A 26,634-nucleotide genomic window follows, 5' to 3' on the forward strand; every position below is an offset into this window, starting at 1 on the left:
ATAAATATATTTTTTAAAGACAGTTTTCACAAACTACTGGTTACACAGTAAGTATAAATAAATGCCTGGTCTAAAAACTCAGATGTTATTCTGGACCAAAGAATCCCAGACACATACAAAACTCTGTGGTTTGGGGACCAGGCTGTGGGACTTTTCTGGGATGCAAAATATGCAAAATTCATAAATCCCAGCACTGCTTCTCATTCCATAGCACTGTACATGTCTGAAAGGGCTGGACTTCTGCACATCTTTATCTTAATCCTACTTAAAAAGCTTATGAATGAGAACACTGGAAAATGGAGGCAAATCCTGTTTTCCTCATCTGAAATGTCTACTGAATTCACAATTGTCTACTGAATTCCTGGGATGAGGACTAAGCAAGAACTGCTGAACCTGTAATATAGTAATTAGTGATGAGATGAGTGACTGAGATGAGATGCACATCTACATTTACTAAATTAAAAAAATCAAAAAGGTAAGTGTGCCTGTACTGTGCAACAGTACTTGACCTTACTAGCTAAACATAGTTTTAATTTCTTGCCACACATTCTTCTCATTTTCTCCTATTTATTGTGGCATATCCTATAAAATACATGCTGCTCATTTGCTGTCACCTTGTTCTATCTCACCTTGCTGTGAATGAAGTCTGTGGCAAACCTTCACTGACCTCGAAAGGAGCAGGATTTGTCCTGAGATGCCTAATCCAAAGCAGGACTCCCTCTTAATTCAGTAAGCTTTGGATCAGACCTAGAAGGGCTCTTAGCAGAATCAAGAAGTGACAAGACACAGTCACATATCAAAACCACATCCGAGTATTTATCTCACATTTCTAATCTTTGCTGTGAAAGGGATTAAAAAGCAAGCTGTTCCTGTCAATTGCTTGGATGCCACACAGGATCTGAATGACTGAACAAGCACCTATAGTATATCTATGCACACTCATACAGTTTTATCTCTTCAAAAGGGAGCTAATAATTGGTTTTGAGGCTTATGGTAATATTTCCTCACTTGGTTCCCAACTTGCCACTGTCAAAATCCTTTCTACTCCTACAGAGGAAAGAAGATGGTTGTGCCTCTCAGGACAAACTAGAAACTTATTTGACCAAACACAAAAAAATGAAAACTCTAAAAGAGATGTTATCTAAACACTTCAGACAAAACCTTGCCACTGATCCTAACATAGTCTGCTTCAAAGGGCATCCAACTGATTCCACCATATCTTGTTTAATGTTACCTAAGGTCAAATGTGTTGTGATGGTCTTTGCTCTCCTTTATGTCGTTCAGCCAAGTTTCTATAGATGTCTGAGCTGCCATGGGTATATCTGACTATAATTTTGGCTATGTATATATATACATATATATATATATATGTATTTACAGACTGAAGGTGACAAGACAGAGAAACTGAGTGCATGTATTATGGTGACTTCTAGCTATCAGAACCACAGAGACCACATCAAATAGCATTAACTTAGACAAAAGGCAATTGAAATAATGAGAATCATTACAACATATATACAAGTGCAATGTGAAACTACCTGTAGCAAGCAAGATCTATAATATTGAATCAAATTAGGGCAAGAGGGGAAAAGGAAATAAAAAGGTAAAAAAAAAAATTATTTAGACATCTTTGTAAATTGAAGAAACAGCCATATTCATATGCAAAATCTGAGGAGAAATCTGCTTGCAGTGACCAAAAGGGGATGTTCTTAAAAGCTCAGGGTCAGCTTAATCTCTTTTAAGCAAATTCATGATGGGGAGATGTGTAAGTCATAAGAACAATTTGATGAATGGCAAGCACTCATTCAAGTTTAACCATCCTATATTTCTGCATTTATTCAACATGCAAATGAATGTAAACGAGTCATAGGCAAAGAATTTAAAAATCAGTATATTACTTTTGTATTATTACTTTTGTATTACTTTTTATTAATCTGCTTCATCTTACTGCATTGACTCCTACCTAGTCTTAGGCAAACACTAATTAATTATATGTCTCAAGCCTTAGAGACAACTGCCTTCATTTCTGTATATAAAAGACAAAATATTTCACAAACATATCTGCCTGCTGGATGTCTCTGAGGCAGTGTCCACTGCCAGGTGCTCTCCCAGGTCATGTGCAGTGTGTTTCAGCAGCGTGGCTCTGACAGGATTTCCTCCTGCCCGTATCCAGGAGGAGAGGTCTATTAGAGAGCGCACTGGTGACGTTTCGAGGCGTGCAGGACCGAGAAGCTGGTCCCTGAGTCCTGCAGGCAGTGCAGGAGCTGTGTTGCAGAAGTGCTGGTGAGGGCTGATGGGGCTTTTACCAGGGGATCACGGTGCGTAACACGGCCTCCCTGAACCCTTTTTGGCAAAATTTATGCCCATCTGCTTCCCCTCTGCTCTTTCTCCTGGAGAGGAACATATGGCCCAGAATATGTATCTTGGAAGCAGAAAATGTATTCATGTAGTTTTCTAAAATATTCTGAATACTCTCATTTCCTCCTATAAGCTTTTATTCCACTTACAAACCTTAAATTCTGCCACAACATTTTTTTTTTAACAAAGTAAGTTCCTTGCTTGAAAAGTTAGGTAGCTCACAACGAAAAATGAAAATTAAAAAAAAAAAAAAAAAGTGCCTTGTACCTCTATAGTAAGAGTTACTATTGCAAGAAAAATCTTTGCCCAAATTCTAATTTTTTTGTCCATTGCACCATCATATTTTAATACTTACCTTGGTCCAAGAGCATTGCATCCAATAACAAAGAACAACAGAAGAAAATAAAGCACAATTAAATTTAACATGAACATCTAAACATCAAACATTTTCATTTTGAGTCATTCAAACTGGCGATGAGCTTCCAAAATTAGTTAGTGTTCCACGCCACAAACAGAACAACTAAGTTCCTCAAGATGCAAGTAAATCTTTCTTTTAAATACCAGTACCAACATCTGTGTGTGCAATTCTATTTCCACAATCAGGGTAAACTTCTCCATTGTATCAGTGGGACTTCAGCCAACTTCCCTGTTTGAAGACAGCAGAACTGGACGCAGGATTCATCTGACTTTGTTCTCACTTCTGAATAAATATATATAAACTTTACACATAGTTGTGTGTGTCTACATGCATAGAATATATACTTGTTTATATACATATACCTGTATACACATAAATATATGCATGCATTAATATTTCAGTATTTTTATACAAAACACTCTAATTCTTGATTGCAAAAATGTAGTATGAGAAAACATGCAGTAGTAAAACCACTCCAGACCAGCTGATGACTCTTTGACAGCTTATCCAGAACAACCTACCAAACACTGACACACTACATCTGCAGTGCCTGTAACAGGACAAGCAATACTGAAATGGATGTTTGTCATAACCAAATGCTTTTATAAAAAAAACAAGTAGATAATGTATTCTGTCTGTATTTTCATTGAAGTGTTTCATATGGAGTGCATTAAGAATCACACAGATGTTTCTCATCAAATACACAAAAGCAAAGTACAATACAATACAGTAGTTGCCTAAAAACAACTGAATTCAGCAGGGTTCCTTCTGCTGATTTCAATGGAGTTTAGGACACATTTGGATGTTTTCACTTAATGATATGCAGATTTTTAGATTCTTCTTTTCTCTAAATATTTTAGTGGATGTTGTTGATTCCTACAAGTCAGATACATGGGTCATGAAACCATTTTCTACTATCTTTGTATTAAGCCTATTGCTTTTCCTACCTTTGCTGCAACAGATGAGTTGGGTTTCTCAAGCAAGTCCCAAAGCTTCTTCCTTTTCTCTGGGCAGCAGGTATTATCAAACTCTTCCCCTTCTCTCTCTCGCAATGTCTCTGCCTCTCTCCTCAGTTCCTCATTCATTTGCTCTTTCTTCTGATGGTATCTTGCCTGGCAGCAAGATTCTAAATATATTTCATCAATCCCCCAGTAATCAAGCTCCTGGCCAAAAGAGAGAGCACACATTTCTTCCATCATATGTAGTTTCCCTGTCCTGTAGAAATTCAAAATGGAAGTGAAAGCCCCTGGGTGTCGATCAAAAAAATACTCATTTTCATTCAGATTATAGTCATCACATACTTCTAGCAGAGATTCGTGGGTATTGCAGTCTCTGAGCTTTCCTAATCGTGTCCTTGGAAGTCTGTCCAAAGTCCTCCAGAGCACTTCATGGTTGAGCCCACCAACATTTATTTTAACTCTCCGTGAGCAGGCTTTGCTCCTAATGATCTCCACTGGTTCTGGGGGGAGAGAAAGGGTGGACCTTGAAGACTTTTTGGTGATCCCTGGTGGAGCTTTCTCAGCCATTCTGAAAAAGATGAAGTTGTAACACCAGAGTCTGTAGGAAAATGAGCTTCGAGACTACGGCTATTTGGGCAGAATCCTCTTCAGACAGACAGCTCCATTCCCAAAGCTAAAAAAGACAAAAAATTAGAATACTGCCATGTACAATGCATCCTCCAATCTCTCTCTTGCTCTCTCTCTGTCTTTCTCTCTCTCTCTCTCTCCATACTTTCATATGCAGATAAACATTTAATGATTGCAATTTGCCCTCTTTATAGTGATACTCTTTGTGGTAATATCCAGAAGCACTGGAACAGCTGGAACAGCTAAGATCACTATGTTTAAAAAAAGGAAAAACTCATTGGAATTTCTGTATTTGTGAAAATCAACTGTTACAATTTGTACAAATGACTTAAGTTTTATTCTTTTTTTTTTTTAAGAATCGGTTTCTGATGCAGCTGTGTTAGTTTAATCTGATTACTTATATTTTAATGTGTGTAGTGTGCAAATGGAAATATTATAAGACTATCTATAAGTAAAGCTAGAGGCTAGTCTACCTTTTATTGAAAAATTCAAATTTGGGTGATACTGAAACTGAATAAAACAATCACAGCATATCAAAATCTCCAAACCAAACTGCTTCCCTCCTTGTCCCAATTCAAATTTTAGTTTGCTGTATTATTTAATGGGTAAATGTTATTCACCAAACAATTCAACTGCCATCCTGTAAAGTCATATTTTTTAGCACCACACAGTACTTATGTCTTTACAAGCAGGTCAAAAGAATCCTAAGGCTTTTTGTGGCCAACTGACCAGTAATACATGTTATATAGGTAAGGGCTGTGCATACTGTTCTCTGGATCCTCTGAAAGGCTCTTCTCTGCCCCACTGTTCACCTGTTATATTGCTGCAGACATGACTGCATGACAGCCATCAGCAGCCTCAGTTTCAATAATCCCCAAGTCCATCCTCACTCACTGTGCCAAGTGCTTCAGTGAACTCTGAAGTGCAGCTGCCTGTCACTAAATGTAGAACGCCAGTATCAATCAGGAAGGAAACCCACCCACCACCTCTACTGCTGCCAATTGTCAGACATAGTGCTTAAATATTAACCAACGTTAGTATCACGGCCCAAAGAATGCTTAGACAAGGCTTCTGTTCCAAAGATGGAAACTCCTCCCCAGTAATTTCCCAGAGTTGACATCTCCTCCTCCTGTTATCAGCAAATCAACAATTCAGTAATCTCGGGGATTTTTTTATTTGCTTGTTTTGTTTTGCTTGAAGTAAGTCCAGCAAATAAAAAAAATGAAGTGTACAAGAATTTGATCCTCTTTGCAGAGTAAAGCATGAAAGTTGTGCTGAGAGGGATTTTTACTTATAAATATATCAGGAGTAAACACCTGGGAGGGTTTGAACTATTTGTACCGAAGTACCAGTTGGCACAAGAACCAATGGGTACAAACTCATCATGAGAAAAGGCAAGAACCTGAAAGAGAATTAGAAGGTCACATAGACCAGCTCCTCACTGGAGCAGTGAGGATCTAGAATAGTCCTTTACTAGATGTATCAGGAAAAACAAAGAATAATTCCAGTGTGTCATCTGACATACCCATGACAGTATTGACTATGTTGCTGGTATAAAATCAAAATTGCTAAATTTCATTATAGCTAAATTTTAAGTTCCTCCACCAATAGATAAAATAAGACTCAGTTAACTACAGTCAAAGTATAACAGACTATCATGTCCAAAAACATCAGAAAAGAGGAAAATTACTTATGAGAAAAATACTTACATCTAAAGATTTACTTTTTTGTTTTGTTTTGTGCATAGAATAATTATTGCAACAGCCTAGAACACCATAATTTTAGTTACCTATTTCACTGTCAAGCTGAACTTCAAAACTATAATGGTCAAAATATTCTTCATCTTCCCATCCTGCCTCCAGCACTGCATTGTGAAGATCCCTCTTCATCTCCCAGTGCAACCCATAGTGCTTCTGTGCCTAATTACGTAAGGGTTTAAGCCTGTAACATTTACCTTCATTCACAAAAATTATAATTTCAAAGATAAATATCCTATCAAAATCAAAGCCTGTCATCAGTAGATTCACATAATATATATCCCTTTCTTTTGTGTTTGCATTTTGTTTTTTTTTCTTCTTGACTTTAGGCTGATTTTTTCCTCTGGTTTTACCCTTCTCTTCATTGCCTTATATGTAAGGGGGTGATGGTGTGACTTCTGAGAAGTGGGGGACTCCAATCCTTGCAAGATGTCACTTAAGCATTTGCTAGTGATCTGTTATGCATTTGTCAGTCTTCTGACATACAGACATCTAGACAAAGAATAAATAGTTATTAGAGGCTATTTCTTTAGAGAGGAAATATTTGCAAACTCTATTTTTTTAAAAAATCATTTTATATTTTAATGCACAAAGTTATTTCTCCTTAAAAGGCTATCTTACTTAAGAAAACACAAGAATTTAAGAAATCCATATAGAGGTTCTGTTACCCTTCATGAAATCAGTCAAGTCTTCATGAATTTCCTAGATAGGTTCAATAGTTTATTCACTATTGTATCTCAGGGATTTATTCTTATGTTTTTAAAATGAAAATGTGTACCCTAATATTAGCAACATCAAGTAAAAACACAATAGAGATCAAGCATCTCATCTGACTAATATTAAATTAACCATATCCTTATTTATTTTTCTGACTGCAAAAACAACAGATTTACAAGACTATGCATTGATTTAACATTTCTGCAGTGTAGTTACCAGACATATATTTTAAACAATGCAAATACTCTAGTGTCACCATGAGTAGTATAAAGCTGATAAAACATTCCTTGATTTTTCAGTATAATTATTGGTTGCATTTTCCTACTTGAGGAACTGTGGCTTTTCTAAAAAACTTTAAAAATCCTGGTGGCCACACTGAAGTGAGCAGTGAAACACTATAAAGTTTAGTGTTGAGAACCTGCTATGTATATATGCATGTTCCAAGGGATGAACCACCATTCACAACATGCAGCATTCTGAAAAGATAAAAAAGCCCATTTCCCCAAGTGAAGAATCTTGAACCATGAGGGTGATTTTTTGCCTTTTTTACAAAGTTCTTGTCATTGAAATATACATTGAAGAAGGAGGATGTATAACTTTAAAATAGATAAATAAATAATTTTAGTTTCCTTCATAATTGCTTTTCTTCCCACCTTTTGTTCTTCCTACCTTCTGTAGTTCTCTGATGATAATTTTTTAAAAATATCTTCTGTGCAGATTTTCCCCAAACCTTGTATAAAAACCCTTGTTTTACCTGTGCCTTTAACAAAAACATATCCAACAGCCTCTACTTTCAGAATCACAGGGTCCCCTTGCCATCTTCATAGTCGTCCTTTGGGCACTCTGGAGTAGCTTTATATTATTGTATTGTGACACCCGAAACTGCCCCCAGCACTCGAGATGGGGCTGCCCCAGTGCAGAGAAGAGTGGGACAATCCCTCCCTTGCCTGGCTGGCCATGCTATGCCTGATGCCCCCCAGGACATGCTTGGTTCTCCTGGCTGCCAGGGCACTGCTGCCTCATGTTCAACTTGCCATCAAACAGGACCCTCAGGACCCTTTCTCTGCCACTGGTTTCCAGCCTCTCATTTCCCAGTCTGCACATCCATCCAGGGTTGCCCCATCCCAGATGCAGAATCTGGGCATTACTCCTTGTTACACTTCATACAGTTGGTGATTGCCCAGCCCTCTGGTTTGTCAAGCTCTCTCTGCAGGGCCTTCAAGGGAAACAACAGCTCCTCCCAGTTTTGTATTCTCAGCGAATGTGATATCCCTTCCAGTCCTACATCCAGGTAATTTATAAGATGTTGAAGAGCACAGGACTGAGGATGGAGCCCTGCAGAACCCCACCACAGACAGGTCAGCCTGATGTCTTCCCATTCACTGTAACCCTTTGTGTGCCTGGCTCATGAGCCAGCTGCTCACCCATCCCATGATGTGTTTATCCAGCTGTGGGCTGGACATTTATCCAGAAGGATCCTGTGAGAGGCGGTACCAAAAACCTTACTGAAATCCAAAAAAGGTAACACCCACTGCCTTCCCCCATCAACTAGGTGAGTTACCTTGTCAAAAAAGGAAATTGACATTATGTTACTATATAACATTTCTAACTTGAAAATCCACATTATCAATTTAATACAATATCACCAGATCTTCCATCATAACAAAATTATATGAGTGAAGTTACCTTTACAATCCATTAAATTACCTTTCAGCACTTTAGCTACTGTAACTAACTCAGAAGAATTTTTTTTCCTAAGAAGGCTTAAAATATTTTTCAGCTTGGCTTATTGCCTTAACCTTTAGGCTGTGTGCAATTCCACCATGCACCTTGTCCACCATGGGCTAATAATAAATGTAACTATCATTTGGGAGGCATGCAAAGCCAGCCTGGTGCTCACCAGGATGCTTAGCAATTGATAGAGAAAACCACAAATTCTACACCCATATATAAAAGCAAATCTAGATAAACCCTGCATTTTTCCCGTGCAATAATAAAATTACTTTGTAGCAAAATACCTGTAACATTACATAAAACTCTTCAAATCAAAGCCATTTTTTTTGCATTAAATAAAAATGAAAACTTCAAAGACTACAACTCAAAAAGCTATGGAAAGCCAGAAGGAAGGTTAAGTGCTCTCCCCGGCACCACAGACATGCAGCTTTTAACGGTGTGACTCTCACATCAATCCCTTACATGAACGGGTAATTATTTAGCATTTCTTTTCATCTTTCTCATTCAGTATTTGGCCTCTGATGTTATTCAGCATTTCCTGCTGCAAGGCCTACATTACACACAAAGTGCTGAATTTCCCTCAGGGAGCTCTCCCTGTCCCACCCAAGTGCTTCCAGGGTATCCCAGTCTCCCGTTCAGTAGGAGGCCATTATTACCATTGCTTTATACTGTAGAAATGAAGGTCATAGATGCCTGAGGTATCCAGCAATTTTGGCTGCTCACATTGAGATAGCTGCTTTTTACAGAGTCCTTAGAATTTTCAGTCCTTTTGATGGGCATGCCTGCATGACCAGATGAAACCCTCGGGCTGAGGAACCCAGCTATCTGTGCTGTCACGTTGCCGGAGCATCGCCTGCCACGGCACAGTTTGGACTCTCCAAGTCATTTGCAAGGATGGCTGGAGAGTTCACATGCTTCAAGGTCTGCTCCTAATAAGTGGTTTGTTCACAGCCATCTGCTTTGGAGTGCAGGTGAGTTTAACTGCACACAGGGAGGCTGCCGTGCTGAGCAGTGCCAGCCCCTTCCATGGACTCTATGTACAAGACCTCTCTTCCAAAAGGATTCACATACCAGCCACTCTTGCATGCCTTAGTCATAAACCTCTCTCCGAATTTTTGTCATACAAATTTCACCAAAGAAGATGGAGAAGCTATAGTACATAAGTACACTTCACTGTTGGAGCATGTCCTACATTTAAAACAGTGAGGAAAAACAGTATGTGGCATCTAAGAAGAGGTTGTATTGTAAGGACCCCAGGAAAAGTGCACAATTTTGCTTTCTTCTGACTTTTAAAGGACAAACTTCTACCATTTTTGTAAGGAGATGTATTTTTGTCAAAATTTGTCAAATTGTTTTCAATAAAACATTTTATTAATTTCCATGCTGTGAAAACAAATGGATGAGTTTTTCACAATTTGCTGGAAGTGTCTTCAGCATTTTAAAACATAATCTGGTTCTAGATGTACTGATATTTAATTATTGTTTTTAAAGTTCAAGAAAGCTCTGGATTAAAAAGGAGAGATTGTGAAATTATTAAGCATTAAACAAATTATTAAATGGGTGATCCCATTCAAAGTATTTATTTTCAGGTCTGAAGAGTCTAAGATCTATATGCTGGTTTTCCTCATGAGCAAAGATGCTCACCAAAATCAAGAAAGATCTGGCATTTACTAGTTTAGCTGTTAACACTGACTTAAGGATTAAGAATTTTAGGCTGCATTTATTGCAGATATGAAACACTTTCTCGAAAAACTAGTTTTAGGTTTTGTAGGTGTAAGGCCAGGGGAAATCAGAGCAGACATTAGGAAAAAGTTCTTCACCCAGAGGATAGTTGGGCACTGGAACAGACTCCCCAGGGAAGGGGTCATAACACCAAGTCTTTCAGAGTTCAAGGAGCATACGGTTTATTTTTTAGTTTTAGGTAATCCTGTGAGGAGCAGGGACTTGAGCTCAAAGATCGTTATGATCCGTTCTAGCTGGAAAACTGGAGATACTCTGTGATTTAAAACAAAACTTAGAAAGCCTTTGCTCACCTCAGCATCTGACTCCTAAAGCCTACAACCTGGGATCCAGCAAATTAGCCAAGAAAAGATTAATCAAGTTGGTTGTGACAAAAGCAATACATTTTTACTGAGCAAACACATTTTGTTTGTATGATGCTTCTTCTCTTTCAGTGCCTGCTTTGCTGTAATCTCTCTGCTGCCACATCTTAGCTCTCAAATGTCTGCTCTTTGTTTCAAAATATGAAGATCTTCAGCTTCTTAATGGTGTGCTGTGGGATCTCTTACTAGAATTTTCCCTTAATTTCAGTTTTTAAAAAGATGGCTGATGTGATAGCTAAAACTCTGCATAAAAGCATCCTGCTCAAATGAGTTGTTCGTTATTTCCATTTCCCACCTTCAGAGAAGTCACATCTCATATAGTTAAGGACTGGCAAGCTGAACGCGGGAAGTGTCAGGAAACATGTCAAAGTATTCCTGAGCATCCTTTGTATGTCTCAGATTCATATCTATATGCAGGAACACATGCATGTGTGCACAGGAGAGAAGCAGCTGAGCTTTGATTATCCAAATTGCTGGTGACAGCTCTTGGCACAAGTCCTCAGGGGCTTCAGTGGCTGAAACCACTTGAAGCAATGTGGTCTGAGGGGGCAAAGATGGACCTTAGCCTGTCTCCCCAGTAACACAGCTTCTCTGTGAGCAATGGCTGGCTCTTGCCAGACTACAATCATGAGCAGAGTTGTTACTGGAGAGCTGGGTCTTTCCACGAACTAAGACCAAATTCCACTTGTTGCTTTGACTAGTCTGTTAACAGCTATAGATGGGTTGGACCATGAAAAGTAAGATCTTGCTTTGAGAGTAAATCCTGGAAAATCAGCTCTTGGGGCAATGGCTAACTGGTCTAAAATGATAATTATTTGTACTTCATAAGAGACCTCACAGGTTATTTATTTCTGGTATGTGAAAATTTAAATTTTGGCTGCACAAAGTCTTGGAGATCTGCAGGAAAAACTCAAAAAAGATGAGGCCTTTTATAGACGAACTTTTCAGATTGACTAAATCAGTCTGTCTGCTAAGTCGCTGTTCTCACCATCTTGAGCACAGAGGTGTCTTTTAGATGGATGAGCTGAACTTCATCAAGGAGCAGCAGACTCTGAGACTCTATATATTCCTTAGAAGCCTTGGATAAGAAAACCCAGACAGAAAAAGGTAAGGTGGCAGAAGACAGAAAAAGAGGGTAAGTAGAACTGATAAAATGCTTTTAAAGTCTTGTAGTCACATAAGCCTGGCAGTTTTGGCTTATCTGAGTTTTCTACCCCAGTAGCACTTGTAATCGCTTACTGAATCTCTTATGCAAGGTAAAGCCACGTGGGTGGGCTCTAGACACACTACAGGTAATGCAGCCTGCTTTACAAAAAGCTAAATAATCTTGTGAGCATTCAGAGTAATTGTACCTCAAGTCTCATGGAATTTAGGGCTCAAGTGGTCTTTTTGAGTAGTACCTCTTCACAAGTCTGTATCTGAACACAGGGATTGTAGCACCCACTCAGCCTGCACTGAGGTCTCAAGAGAGCACTGAACTTGGCTTTGTAGCCCATCCAGTGCTGAATCAAGATCCCCACCGCTTTATTTCAGATCAGCTCAGATTCTGTCTTTCCTTACTAGCAGCTCTGCTGTTGGTGCTTGTTACAAGTGTGGCTATATGATCCTTACAAACTATCTTGATGCACTCCTGCTCAGCTTACAAAAACTTTTGCATTTCCATTGCAGGTTGAAACATCTCTCATTTAGGATGCAGTTCTTGGTCTACACTTTACTGTTCATGTTTACAATTGGTTGCTAAGGGCTGTTACTGCTCTTGCCAAAGATACTGTCTTTCATTGCTTATTTAGCCTTCCCTGGAAACTTCTGAGGAGATGAGCTGTCAGAGAAGTACAAGGCCGAATAGCAGATCATTTTCTTTAATGTCAAACAGCCTGATATTACAGAAATGTGATTATGTAAGGTCCTCATGTCAGGTCTAAATCAGACTACATATTTATATCCCAACTAGCACTCTGGATCCACAGGTTTGATTGGTGCTTCCATACAATTCTTTGAGAGCCTACAGATGTTACATATGCAGGATACACTAATAATAGCAAATACATTAATATTAATAAATTAGAGCTTTGAATTGCAATTTATCTGTCCACAACTTGATTTTCTCTTCTAATTGCATTGCAGTGCATTTAGATGATGGAGGAGATTGTCAACACATAATTTGTTCTTTGAGGAGGCACTAATGTAACCAGTTGTCCTAAAGCAATTCGTTTTAGGGTTATTCTAAATATGTTAGCTTCTCTAACCCTTCAATCTTCCACTGCTCCCTACCAATAACAGTGCTGCCAAGTAGCTGAAAGCAGCTAAGAACTTCACAGATGTCTTTTTGTTCTTCTGAAGAAAAGCTTGCACAATGTAGTAATGAATGATGATTCTAGGTTTCTAGGCAGGGAAATATTACACAACATATAATATTATCCTATATACATAGAGAATGATGTCTGAAGCAATGAGGCACATCATACAGAAGAGTCAAGATTTTATCCCTCTTTAAATGAAATTGCGCCCAAAATTTTGGATGTTGCATTTTGGTCAGAATCCTGGTATTCTGTTGAGTTTTCTAATAAAGAAAAAACATGCAATGCCACCATCCCAAATCTACAATTAAGAAAAGCGCAGTTGCATTCCTAAGTGACTTCAGAAATTAAAACATTTATGTTCAATTGCTGCTTCTGTCAAAAATTTCATTTTCAACCATTTCTAAAAGGATTGTTTCCTGACTCAGTCAAGGTAAATGGTAGGCCTAAACCTACCTGGACCACAGATAGTAAGAGACTTGGCCAAAGAATACAGGTTGAAAGGAGCAGATTTACTCAAGAGACATCTGCCTCAACCAATTAGGAGCCTATTTCAAACTCCTATTGTTGATGCTTTACAGAAGTCCCAAAGGTGGAACAAAGGAATGAATCAAGGCCTTGGTTTTTGGGAGACTCAATTTTTGACAAGTGCCTTTGTACATACATAGCTGGAAATGTCCCCGAGGTCACAGCATCAGCAAGTCTTTACTTGCAGAAGGCTTTTATCATTAAAAATTAAGAGAAATTTCCATCTAATCTTTATCTGAGGAATCCAACCCTTCAACATTTTGATGTCTTCAACTATAGGATGCCTTGGAAAAACATCCCAACCTACTACTCCAAAGTGCTGTGCAGAGCCTAGGTCAACCCAGCATCTTATTTGCCTATCTGTGAAAAGCAGTCACCCAGAAAACAGAAAATTTTGCTTCCTGACCTTATCTAAGACCTTATCAGTATGGTTCCACATAACACACAAAGATACAGTTGGTCTGGGGGTCAGTAAGGGGAAGCTGTCCTTAGGAAGTCCAGTTTAACACTGCAGAGAAGAATCTACACTGACTTTTAGTCTTAACTGATACCAAGAGTATTGATATTTTTTGACCCTCAAATTGACCTGACAATAGAAAAAAAGTGAGGACTCACTATCATGCACAACCCTATGCTACTGTTACTATAATTCTGAAATCAAGACAGGCTAAAAGGAATACTTTTATAAAACTGCCACTATAAATTAATTTATTTACTTCTATCAAGCCAAAATGTATTTTTAAAAGCCACAGCATCCTCTTAAAAAATATGCTTCATCAGAGCCATTAGTTCAGGGTTTCTAATATTAAACACACAGGTCCCAAGTTCAAAGAAGGGTGTGGGAACCTCTAAGGCAGGATCAACACAATACTTCACAGTCAGGAAGAAGATGCTTTTAACTCCCATCCAGGTCCAATGCATAATCAGGATCAAAAGGGACATAACCCACCCACATATTCTAAGCCTGGAAACTTCCTCTTACAAGAGATATGTAAAATAGTCCTTCAAAAGAATTGATCAAGATCTACTCTCTCCAAATACACATTGAGGTAGTGGCCTTGGTTCCACCTTGATGTCATTGCTTGGTCATTAAACATTCACTGAAGGACTATGTTCATCCCTGGTGATTCAAACCTGTGGTTTATATCTTCCAGATTCCTGCTGCTATCAGTAATCCCCACAACAGCTGCTGAGATGGAGACCAACCCCATTCCTACTGAGCAAGAATGAGGCAGCCTGAGCTTGAAAGACAACAAGACACGAATGAGTCTGTAACTGAAAGGTGCGACCAGTCCTCTGGTGAGGGTAATCTTGGATTACAAGAAGTGAAATGTTTCTTTACATCATGTTAATCAATGAAAAGCCTAAAAATCTCAATTTTTCTCCATCAGTACCCTAACCACAAGGTTACTGAGCAAAATTGAGGTATTTTTGCTTCTACCTAGGTTATCTATAAACATGTTGAAGCAGATAAACATTCTCATCCCTTCTTCAGTTCAAAAGGTGCAGAAGATACACAGCACTGCTAATGCTACTTTAATAGCATGCTTAAATAGAGACCAAAGTGACTATCAGTAGCCAGGCAGGAGAATAAATTTGAGTATAAAGCTTACCCAGTTAAGAGGTTTGCTCAATGTCAACAATAAGAAGAATGAAGAAATCATAAGAGGAAATATTCCAGAAGGCAAGACCTTCTAGACAGCACTCCTGTCAAGGTAGAGCGACTCTGTGCTGTAAATCTCACCTACCACTAGAAAAGCACATTCAATACTGTCATTCACAGTTGTGTGATTTCAAGGCTAATTAAGCCTATTCAATGTTTTGAGTCTGCTTAAATACATTAGTGGGATTCTTCTAGCTTCTGCAGTTTGCCAGCACTTTCTGCTCAAACTGTCTCAGAATGTCTATGGTATATGCAAGTTTACACTGAATGAATGGCTATAAATTATAGCAGGATTACTCTGCTGTTTGAGAGTACATCCACCTGAGATGAGGTCAACAACCTTGTAGGTAACCAAATCCTCATACCTTAAGAGGGCAAATGAAAAAAACTGAAAAATCCATAAAAAAAACCATTATCACTTAATTTTGAGTTCTTGCATTTGATTGTGATTTTTATCTCTATATATATTTTGAAAATACAGCTAATTTTCTAGAAGTTAACTTTGATTATGTACCGCAAAATATTACTTTATGAACTGCCTTATTAATGCTCTGAGGTAAATTTATTCTGTATTTGGGGACTGTACTGCCATAACTGACTTCTATTTCTTAACTTGTTAGGCAGTCAGGGGAGAAGCTCATCTCCAGTGTCATCAAAGAAGATTACGTTCAAGAGCTTTGTTCAGTTAATTATCAGCACAGCTTTGCATTCATTTCCTCATAATGTGGTTTTACCTACAGGGCTGACATTTATTTCCTAACAAGCTAGTACCTGAGTATGATGGCAGCAAGAAGAGCACCTTTCAATAGCAAGATTTCCTAGTAAGAAGCACTTACCTAGAGGTAACAAAAAAACCTAGGGGCTTATGCATCACGTGCCAGTGCTGTGGTAAGAGAGCTGTTCAGCCCCTCTGCCTTGGCTCGGACTATAAATGCCCTCACACAATTTTACAGTGCACTGTGTTCCTCTGTCATGGTGCTGTGAGGGGTAAATTGGTCAATTGCCACTGTTCCTTGTAAAGAGTTCTGCTGCTGTTTATCACAGCCTACTCCTAAATGCTCAAAGCTGCATTATGCCAGCATTACATATATTATTTATTAGCTAATAGATTGTTGTTCTGACTCTCTTACTGGTGCCAGCAGTGATGCTACTGACAACTCTTTATAGTTATCCAGAGAAGGAATAGGGATGTACAGAATTCGGACACCTAAGTCACAGCTGATCTATCATTATGGCTAAATATAGATTTCCTGCATTAGGAACAAAAAAATTAAAACCCCCACTGATTTCAGTGGCCTGAGACTTTTATTGTTTCCCTATAATTCATACCATAATTCACAACAAAGTGTGTTCAAAATAATATTCTTTGTTTTCTGATTATGTAGTTACCATCATCATACTTTCATGTTGATGAAAAAAAAGGAGTTTAAGACACTCATCTTTAAGAAATTTGCACAGCAAACAAGTAAAAACTTAGGAAGATGCCAATGCGTGACTTGCGCTGAAATTTCTGCAGATGCTGTAGCAAGCACCGGGATGGACAAAAGGCAAAATAGCCATTGCTGTCCTTCCAGATTTTTATGAAGAATACAAGCAGGTTTAAGCCAAATAGATTTTAAGTATCTTTACTGATGCATGCCCTCCTGAGGCTTTTATGGTATGTAGTGGTCTGGGAAGCTATACTGGGACTAACTTTGTACGGTAACCAAGATAAGAAACCTCCAAGTTCTGTTCAATAAACACTTGAGTTGTTAAGCTTCTCTGATAACTTTTTTTTTTTTTAAATTTATCCATATATATGCATTTTACTGAGACTTTATTTGAGCATGACTGAGCAATGTATATGTAATAGCATGCAATATGATACCTCTGATTGTATAATAGTGAAGAAAAAATTTAAAATAATGAAATTCTTTCCATATCTTTTCCATATAGCCAGAGAATTATGGATTAAAAAACATATGAAGCTACGAGATTGCACAAAAATATACATTTAGGATAACATCTACTCTGTAATGTCCTAATCAATTTCTTTGCACATTATTCCATATAACACTGTTGCACATCTTAGAAGATCTCTGCAATTTAATATTGGCAAATTTATTTTGGCTTGAAGTTAATATTCCTGTTACAAAGTAAACACACATTTCTCCCTACTAAAATGTGAGTTAAAATAACCTATTTCAATGATTAATTATAAAATACAAGAAAACAAATACCCAGTTCCACTTCTCCAGCAATAATCACAACAAAAAGATGCCCACTACAGATGGGAAATCAAAAGTATTTTCTCTTGGGGTGGTCATATCCTATGACTAGAAACAGAACAAAGTAAACTACAGCCTGTTTTTTATCATGCATCCATTATAATGTTTATCTTATAGTCTTGTTTAATATCAATGTTTATTTTATATTTATTTTATATTTATGTTTATAATTTTCAGACACTTCTTAGGTAAAAAACTCTAATTCCTAAAGATGATAAAAACTTACTGTAGCAATATTAGACAAACATGTATAGTCCTTTCAGAGGCAATCATTGCTTAATTCCAAGAGCTGTGAGCATTGCTGGGTCAGAAGACATTATGCAATAACATGACGAATTATTAGAATTGACCCCTGAAAACATCCAAAGATTCATTTTTACACTGCATGTATGTCTACTCTGATGAAACTGGTGTCCAACTTTAAGTGCTTCTCTCTCTGGCTTCCATCTCTTCCTGTGGACAACAGCAGAGTACTGTTCTACCAGTACTCTGGTAGAACAGACACCTTCAGGAGGGTCTGCAGTGGAATCCCACTGCACTGACATACTTCCAGTCACTGCCCCCTTCACCAGATATCTCAGCTTGCATTCCTCCTCTGAGCTGAGACCAGACAAACCTTCCCCAATGTGCTGTTTATATCATGACAGACGGAGTAAAACACTGACTGAAAAAATAATCCTTCAGCAGGTAGCTTTAAATACAGCAGCACCATGGAATATATTTTACCTGCACATGTGGTTACATGAAGTTCAAGGAAGTCACATAAGATTAAGATGTTTTGCTAAAAGTGACAGTAGCAAACTTTGGCAAAATCCCAACTGTTGGCAAGAAAGCTATTGCAAATCTTGACCTCTCACCTTGCTTTGAATGGCAAGCCAGAATTTGCCAATTAACTTTCACTTAGAAAAAAAAAAAAAAAGCTGAGTATGAATAAATATATGTGATATGGCATTGTTAAGGCAATGGGACATTTCAAAATGGTGAAGCAAATGGAAATGCTCAGGCTGAAGCATGCTGCTCTGAACAGCACCTCTCCCTCATCTCAAGCTGAAGATGTTTTACTTTCTGCATACATCTGAGTGAGGGCAACCTGCTGAGCTCCAGCAACATCATCCAGCTGAGAAAGGAGGCAAGAGAAATTTGAATGCTGTAGTATGAGCTGCCTGCAGAAGCACTCATTGGAAAAAAAAAATTACAACAAGCCAGCTGCAAGTTCCACTAATGCTGAACAAAGTGAGAATTTATCAGCTGTATCAGATTTATCAGTTGTTTGAACAGAATAGACAGAGGTGCTAAGAACCAGAAACAAACTATTTTTTTTTTTTCTGTACTGCATCTTATCTCTCTGGGAAAGACTCCAGAGTTTTGCTAGCACATCTTGTTGATCAGAGAACAAACAAATCCCATAAGTGGCATGTACTCACTGACCCTGCTCCCCTGAAAGTTTCTACTAAAACTCCCTGGAGGATCGTGTCCCAGGCTTGGTGGAATGTTCCGTTTTGCAGACCTTGCCCAGCCTCTAAGGCTTGGTGCTAGCTCTGCTCTAAGTTGGACAGACTCACCAGCTGAGCAAACTTGAACTCTAGGTGTTTTTAATGGAAAATGTTACCAGACAGGCTTTTCCCCCTCCCAAGGCTGCCTAGTCTCTCTGCTATTCTTCTAAACCAATCCTGGCTTCTCCTCAGAGCTACAGGACAGAGTCACTGAAATCCTTCACTTAGGTGTCCTTTTAATAGCAATGTCCTGATGATTATGTATTTGCTAAGGAACGTTGTCTCCACCTGATGCTATAGACACTTCCCTTCTTACACAAACATTGAAAAAGTGACAATTGTGGCACTGTTGCTAGAGTCAGTCTTTTCTGCACTGGATTAAAATGCCCAAGAAGCTGCATATATAACTGCCTATTGTATCCTAATCATTATGTAACTTGAATTGAATAAAGTCCAAACCATGCTATAAATATGGACAGTACATACATCGGGTATAAACAAAGGTCTACCTTCACCCAGGCAGTGAAATTCTGATAGAAGAAACACACTGAATGAATGGTTTGTAGAAGCCATGTAGCCAATGAACATGCCTATTTATAATGGCATTTTGGTTTTTTAATTCAGGAGCCAACATGCTACCTACCTACAGAAAGCATATATGACAGTGTATTTTAGACTACCACAATGCTACATGTATTTTCTTCCGTAGAGGAGATTTTTCAGTCCCCGGGTAGATGGGCTAATTCCAACGACAGTTACCGAGAAGGCTGAGGTTTTCTATCATCAGGTTTCCACAAGCACTATTAGAGCATCGGAAACAAATGACGAGCCTTTATCGGTGGAGCTCACCCACGGCAGGAGGCAGAATACTACGAAATGTCATTCCCTCCCTCCCTTTAGCAGCTCTGAAGGAACAAAAATACGAGCCACGGTTTCCAAAGCGCTCCAGGGTGAGGGTTCTATTATCCTGCCTCAGACCGATCCAGGCAGCCGGGGAGAGCACCCGGCGTCCGTCCCGCCCCGCCGATCATGCCCCCTCCCCAGGGGCGCTCCCCAGCGCCCGGGGCACCCCGGGGCTCCCCGCGGGAGCGCCGCGCTCCCGGCCGGCCCGGGCGCTCCCGGACAGCAGGCAGCTCTCGCCTCCCCTGACAGTCCCATCAGGGCGGCAGCCGGGGATGACTCGTGCTCTCAAATAAATACAAATAAAAGCGAAAAGCAGCTCTCGGCGGAAGAGGGATGCCCTCCTGCTTACCTTGCTCCGCGGGCGCTCGGGGCGCCGCCGGGGGCTGCAGGAGGGATTCCCCAGCGCTGGCAGGGGCTGCTCGGGCTTCCCCGGGCACTGCGCGGCCGCCAAAGCCACGGCGAGGGATTTGTTTTGGTCGCTCCTTCCCGGGGAGGGTTTTCCTCTACATTCCCGGCTCCACATCACCGCCTCTCCCTGCACGGAGAGGGCTGGGGGTGGAAAAACCGCGGCAAAGGCATCTCCCTCCTACCCCCGGAGATGAAAAGCCGGCGGAGCAGCCGCCCGGCGAGCGGCTGGGGTGTCGGGCGGAGGATGGGGGGGGGCGAGGGGGGATAAGAGCCGAGCCCTCGCTGCCCTCGCCCCGCTGTAATCCCCGGCTGCATGCGAGCCGCCGGCTGCCGGCGCGGCCGCCCGTGTCTGCGGCTGTGCGCGGCGGCGGCGGCGGCGGCGGGGCGGGGGGGCACGGCCGCTCCCGGCCGGGGCACGCGGGGCGCCCCCCGGCCCCCGCCCGGCCGCGCTCCCGAGCGCCGCGCCCGCGCCCGCTCCGCGCCTGCGGCCCGCGCTGGGGCTGCGCGCACCCGCGCTGCCCCCGCCCCCTGCCCCCAGACAAAGGGGGACATCCCCCCGCACCCTGCCCGGGCTGGGGATGCCCGCCGCACACGCAGACAGCAGCCACGCGCAGACACCGCGCCACTGCCACGGGCGGGTGCGCGCACTCACTCGCACTCACTCACACGCACACACAGACACACACTCCTGCACATGCAGGGACACACACAGCCCACACTGACCCCCGGGAAGGGGATGTGCGCACACGCACACACACAGCCCACGCCAAGGGCACACTCCGGGCAGGGGATTCCCCTCTCACACACGGGTGAATCCACGTTAACCTCCCTACGGATGGGACGCGCGCTCCTCTCAGAGCTCCCCACACACCGTCCTCCCAGATAGGGAATGTCCAGGCTTGCACATAAACACAAACACACCGCACATACACACGCGCTTACATGTACTGTCCCCTCCCATGCACATAGATATACGCCACCTTCTCCTGCTCAAGAGTGCATCCACAGCATCCCTTCCAGGAAAAGCCAGGGCAGGGCACAGGCACACAACACACAGCAAAGGACTGTACCTGGCTGATGACCTGGCCGACCCAGCCTTGCTATTGACATGTTGAGGGCCTGCCGAGGGCTGAATCCGCAGCAGAATAACCGTGCCTGGAGAGCCAGGACCCTTCATGGGGCAGGGACTAATGCATTTTTGTCATCAAGTCTTGGCAAGGTAGCAGGCTGCAATCAAGACTTCAGCTAGTCCTGCTGCTTCCCATAGTATTTTATAGCTCTTTATTGTTTTTCCTTCATCATTCCTGATAATGGGAGGAAGTCTCTTTCCCTCATTCATTAATGCCCCACTATATTTCAGGTATCAGATTAGAAAGCTTTTTTTCCTTTTCAAGCTCTTCTCTCTTTCTCAGGTTTCATAACACTTCATCTGTAGCTTTGCCCTCTGCATTGTGTTGCTCAGGCTTCATCTCATCCTATAGCTCTGAGATTCAGCCTTAGCTGTTGCACATTTTGCTGCTGGGGTGAAGACTTTCCAATAAAACTTTTATCAGCTTCCTTTTTTTTTTTTTTTTTTTTTTTTTTTTTTTTTTTTTTTTTGTAATTCAAAGGCCTCCTAATTCTTTTGAAAGCTATCCAAGAAAGAGATTGGGCAGTATTTGCCAACATGATTTTAATTACAACCCACCAAAAATAGGTTAAACTTTGAATGCTCATTTACTGTGCTAATTTTTACCCATTTTATGTAGTTCCTTGCCCACTGTCTTGGTGATATATAAATGTAGGATTTTTTAAAAAGTTTTCTCACCTTCTCCCAGCCTACCTGCAGAAGTTTTCTGAATGGCAACCACAGCAGTAGTCCTAGTCAGTGATGAGTTCAAGGCTAGTTTTCTATGAAAAGCTCCAGCAGAATGTACTTTGTCTGAAACCTGGACATCTATGGCATAGGCATCCATGCTTGTGCTGCTCACCTAGTCTTACCCTTATGGTCAGTCAGGGAAATTCTCTTCCATCTCTTCCATGTGATAAACAAAGCTCCATAGCAACCCATTCCTCTACTCAACTACTCCCCAGCTGAAATGTTGGTATCTATGTATTTCATATGTTCCACTTCTTCTGTGTACACATGTCCATGTGTCTCATCACTAATTTTTGAATGCACTAATCAGTTTCAGCTGAGCAAAACTCTCAAAAGACAATTAAATTACAACAAGTTTAAGAAAAAGAAGGCAGGTAGAGAAAAAAGCTAACTGCATACCTCTTTGTGCTTAGAGCATGGCAAAGGTGACGTTAGGAGTTCATGTCCTGTTACATACCTCAGAATCTGCATGTACCTTTGACATCAGTGAGAAAAGTTAACTGAAGCATTTGTCTTCTTAGCCACTGTAGTTCAGTAAAACCCATGAGGCAGAGCCATAGGAAACTGGAGTTCATTCCTTAAGATTCTCATTAAATAATAGGTTGTGAAGAGCTCCAGTTCTCCTCTACTGCTTTTCATGATGCAGCGAGTGGTTTTGAAGCAGACTGTGTTTTCTTGAGATATTATTACTTGATTTTTCACTTTTGATAAAGGAAGACTGTCTTATCTCCCCCTCATATACACAGCCCCAGACACTAATAAGTCTTGCTTATTGGGAAAACCGACAGAAAGTGCAGTTCAGAGGTGAGTTCCTACAGTTCATTGGCTACAGTGGTATGCATGCTGTGTAGACACTGGTCTAGAATAAGAACTGATCTGCTTTCAAGAAGGAGACGTTATTCTGGAATAAAAAGCTCCTTATTTTGCTAGTAAGTCCACAGTAAAAGCAATTTTGTTCTGAGAAATTATTTTTGCACATAGAGGTACATTATCCTGCCTAGACTCATGTTTACACCACTGCATTTTTGTTATTCAATTTTCCTTCATAAACAAATGCTAGCAGTTCTTGGCTCACTCCTTTTCTAGGCTTGGGGTGTTTATGTTTATGAACACTCATCTTCTGCTTTTACCGGCATGCTTGGATGTTGAAGAGAAGTCTTTGTTGGTTCTCTAGTTACCAGAAATAAAGTACAAAATGTCTGGCCATGCTGATGAACAGTGTCTTTCAGATCATGTGGGAAAGATTTCCTTTAGAGGAGTTTAGTCTCAGCTGGTCAGATAAGGGGAAGAAAGAAACAGCTTGAGAGAAAGAGAAATCTCTTTTCTACCAATATTTCTGCTGCAAGATTTTTCCCCATCATTACAGCAATGTTCTTCAGAATACCTTTCATCCATCAAGACCATCCTTGTAAACATCCTGGACCTCTTCCTTCTGACTTAACACTCAATTTACATAGATGAGCCTGCTAGGTCTCTGAGGCATTGCTTCCCAAACACTTCCCAGCAGTGAGAGGAAGGAGGAAATGTGCCTGTTTAGGGGAAGGCATGGATGGATAAACATAGGCAGACATGTGGAAAAGTATGGCTAAGTCTTGCTATGACCAGGAGGATCATTCAAACTCACAGTCTAAATCTTGCTAGAAATTATTGTCTTCTCTACTGCTGAACATCTTGACCATACCAGTGAACTCATGTGATCTATCATTTGCTTGCTTTTGAAGGAAGAAGAGTTTGTCAGGGCCTTGAAGGCACAACCAGGACTGCTGGTCCTGACCCACTTGCTCTGAAGACTTCCCAATCCCTGTCTATAGTCCAGGACACCATTTCAGCTCAACACAGTGCTTTCAGTCCCTGCCTCTGAGACACTTCCCTGTGGAGAAGGGAATAATCTACTTAAAGACTAGTTTAATGGCTATTCCTTACTTGTAGGAGAAGATACATTAAGAACCAACAACAGGAGGACTGCTGTAATCAGCATCAAAGTCGGCCTGTCTAAATAAATGGTTGATCCTTTTCCTGAGTGTAATCATTTCAGTTATTGCAATGCCGAAATATAATAGATAGTTTCGAAATGTATCTTAATTTCCCAGCAGTGTGTCTAACAAACTGCAAAAATAAGTTCTAGGAGAAGAGTGAACCCCATCCCTGTGCCCTCTGTATCACTCAAGACTTGCAGAAAAAACAAGTCAAACAAAAGCAGCTTCTTGGCCAAGTCCAATATTCTCTTGAAATAAATCACATTAGGAATAGCATCTGGCAGTAGCATAACCCACCACAGTTCAGACCAATTTTCATCTGGATTAGGGACTTCCTGATTATTGGAATAACTTTCCATGCTTCCTATTGAGTGGTTGGGGTTTGTACTGCTTTTTCCCCTCCTTTTTTATTTAAGTTTTGGTTTCCTTTATCTTATTTCTCTAACACAAAATAATGCTGTCTATTCTTGTTGCCACAGATTGCTCAGACACTTTTTCTTGGCTGCTAGAGGGCTCCTGGAAATGTTTTCAATCCTTTCATAGAGTGCAGTGGGACAGCAGTCTCACTAGTGTTTAAAGGCTGCCTTGTGGACACAGCCAGGAATGATATGCTGCTGCACACAGGGACAATAGTGGCAGCTTTTCCCTCTCTAATGCATTAAATGGAAACTTACAGAGCTGGGTATCCCAAAACCAGCAACAGAGATGAGCAAGAGCATAGCCAGGAAGGACAGATCATGGTTGTCTAACAAGCCATAACTTGGATGGGTTTGAGGGAAGTTTTTTGTCTGTTCATAAAAATTGTTCATTGTTCTTTTCTTCTCTAGGTGGATATTTTGGGTTTTTTTGTTTGTTTTTGGGTTTTTGTTTTGTTTTGTTTTGGGGGGGAGATGTTTGGGTATTTTTTGGTGGTTTTTTGTTTTGTTTTGTTTGGTTGTTTGGTTTGGTATTTTGTGTTTGATTTTTTTTAATTCTCGACAAATCTGCACAAGAAAATAGTAATTGGTGTCAGGGCTACAATCAGTTGTAGACATGACAAAACACAAACAGAAATATGAACTAAACAAAGGCATATCATTATGATTGAAGCTGAATTTTTAGAGTTACAGTTAGAGCTGTACAAACTGACATTTCAAATGTAGGCATTTTCTCATATGCAGAAGTCAAATAGATAAGATTTACTAGCTGGGTTTTATGGCAAGCAAACAGGAGGCCTGCTGAGTGGTTCCTGGAGCTTCACACTGCAACATTTGGGTTCTAGGATATAGGGCTCTTCTTTGTGCAATATAAGATGGTGATGATTTTCACAAAATCAAATTTTTTTTCAGCCTCCTGTAGTAAGCTATTGCAGCTTGCATTTTTATTTTTTAAAAAATCTGTATTTGGTAATGTAATTTTCATATTTTTATATTTTTTATTAGCATGAGCTGAATGTTAATGTCTTTCTGACAATGAAAACATTATCTGGTGTTAGTTACAGACCTTTAAATTGAGATCCCTTATTTTAGCCCTATGCCAGATCACAACCTGAGAAACAATTAAGCTTTTTTCATGAATCTCAGGGATAGGGCATCCCAGATATAAACTTGATCTGCTATTGATTTCTAGAAGTAGCAGTAGTTTGGTCCAAGTTGATACAACTGAGCAGTCTAATAAAACCCAATCCTGTCACTACTAAGAGCTGGCACTTGCTGGTTATATTATATAGGGGAAGCTTATAGCCAAAGCTATATTTAGCATGAGGCTTGTTTAGGTGATCCAATATTGCCTGCTAACTTTGATCTCTGCAATGAAAAAAATGTTTCCTTAAATACCATCTGTGAGAAGATGGCTTTCATTCCTTCCTCTGCCTCTTCCACTGTCCCCCACTGCTACAGTGCACACCTTCTCCCCCATCCCTGTGGAGGCAGAGCACCACGAGTGGGGGTCTCCATTCCTAGGAGGGCTGTTAGGGAAGACATCCTTTCCAAGCTCCTTTGAAGTTTTGCAGTACCTGCCTGGGGTTTATGTACCAGTCAGAAACTTTTCTGCCTTCCCCTAGGCTGGTGAAATGAGTCAGAATTTTCAGACTTTATGTTTTGGATTATTTCTGTTCTATGTCAAAAATGATTTAATGATGGATTAATTAAAATTCATCTGTCACAATAGTTTAAACATAAGCAGGTGGTATTTTCTGCACAGGTCAAAGCTGAAGGAAAACAGCAAGGACTGGAAGAAGAGATGTTCAACAGCTGCTCAGAATAACCAGCTAAATACTCTATTAGTAAGGAAGAATGTAACATGGTGGAGCAAAGGATTTTGCAATGGGAAGATGGCCAATTGCAGAGGGAGGAGGATGAGATTGTGATAAGCTGTGAGAGGTATGAAGCTTCTAGTTATGAGGGCACTCCCCTGCAGCTGAGTAGAAGAGGATAGATAGTCTGAGCAGAGAGATAGGGCTAGGCATGTGGGAAGAGAGCTTCCTCCATATTTTGGTCTCTAACAGGGTCCTGGGGGATCTACAGGGAGGTGAATTTCCCTGAAAGGCAGTTTGGGCATTTTCCTGAGCAGGGCAGTTCTGCAGGTACCA

The 26,634-nt window shown here is 40.5% G+C and overlaps 1 protein-coding gene across 1 annotated transcript in view; it reads right to left on the reverse strand.

Annotated features, from left to right (window-relative positions):
• The window catches only part of KCNB2 (potassium voltage-gated channel subfamily B member 2), a 181,291-nt gene extending 160,822 nt beyond the window's left edge, over positions 1-20,469 (reverse strand). The window contains exons 1-2 of the mRNA XM_021530604.3: positions 20,173-20,469; positions 3,724-4,408 (exon numbers count right to left, since the gene is read on the reverse strand). Of these exons, the coding sequence (XP_021386279.1) occupies positions 3,724-4,302 (579 nt within the window). The 5' untranslated portion in view covers positions 4,303-4,408; positions 20,173-20,469. The remainder of the gene's footprint in view (positions 1-3,723; positions 4,409-20,172) is intronic.
• Positions 20,470-26,634: the final 6,165 nt, after the last annotated feature.

The sequence above is a fragment of the Lonchura striata genome, chromosome 1 (assembly GCF_046129695.1).
Source record: "Lonchura striata isolate bLonStr1 chromosome 1, bLonStr1.mat, whole genome shotgun sequence".
In the NCBI taxonomy this organism is placed as follows: Eukaryota; Metazoa; Chordata; class Aves; order Passeriformes; family Estrildidae; genus Lonchura; species Lonchura striata.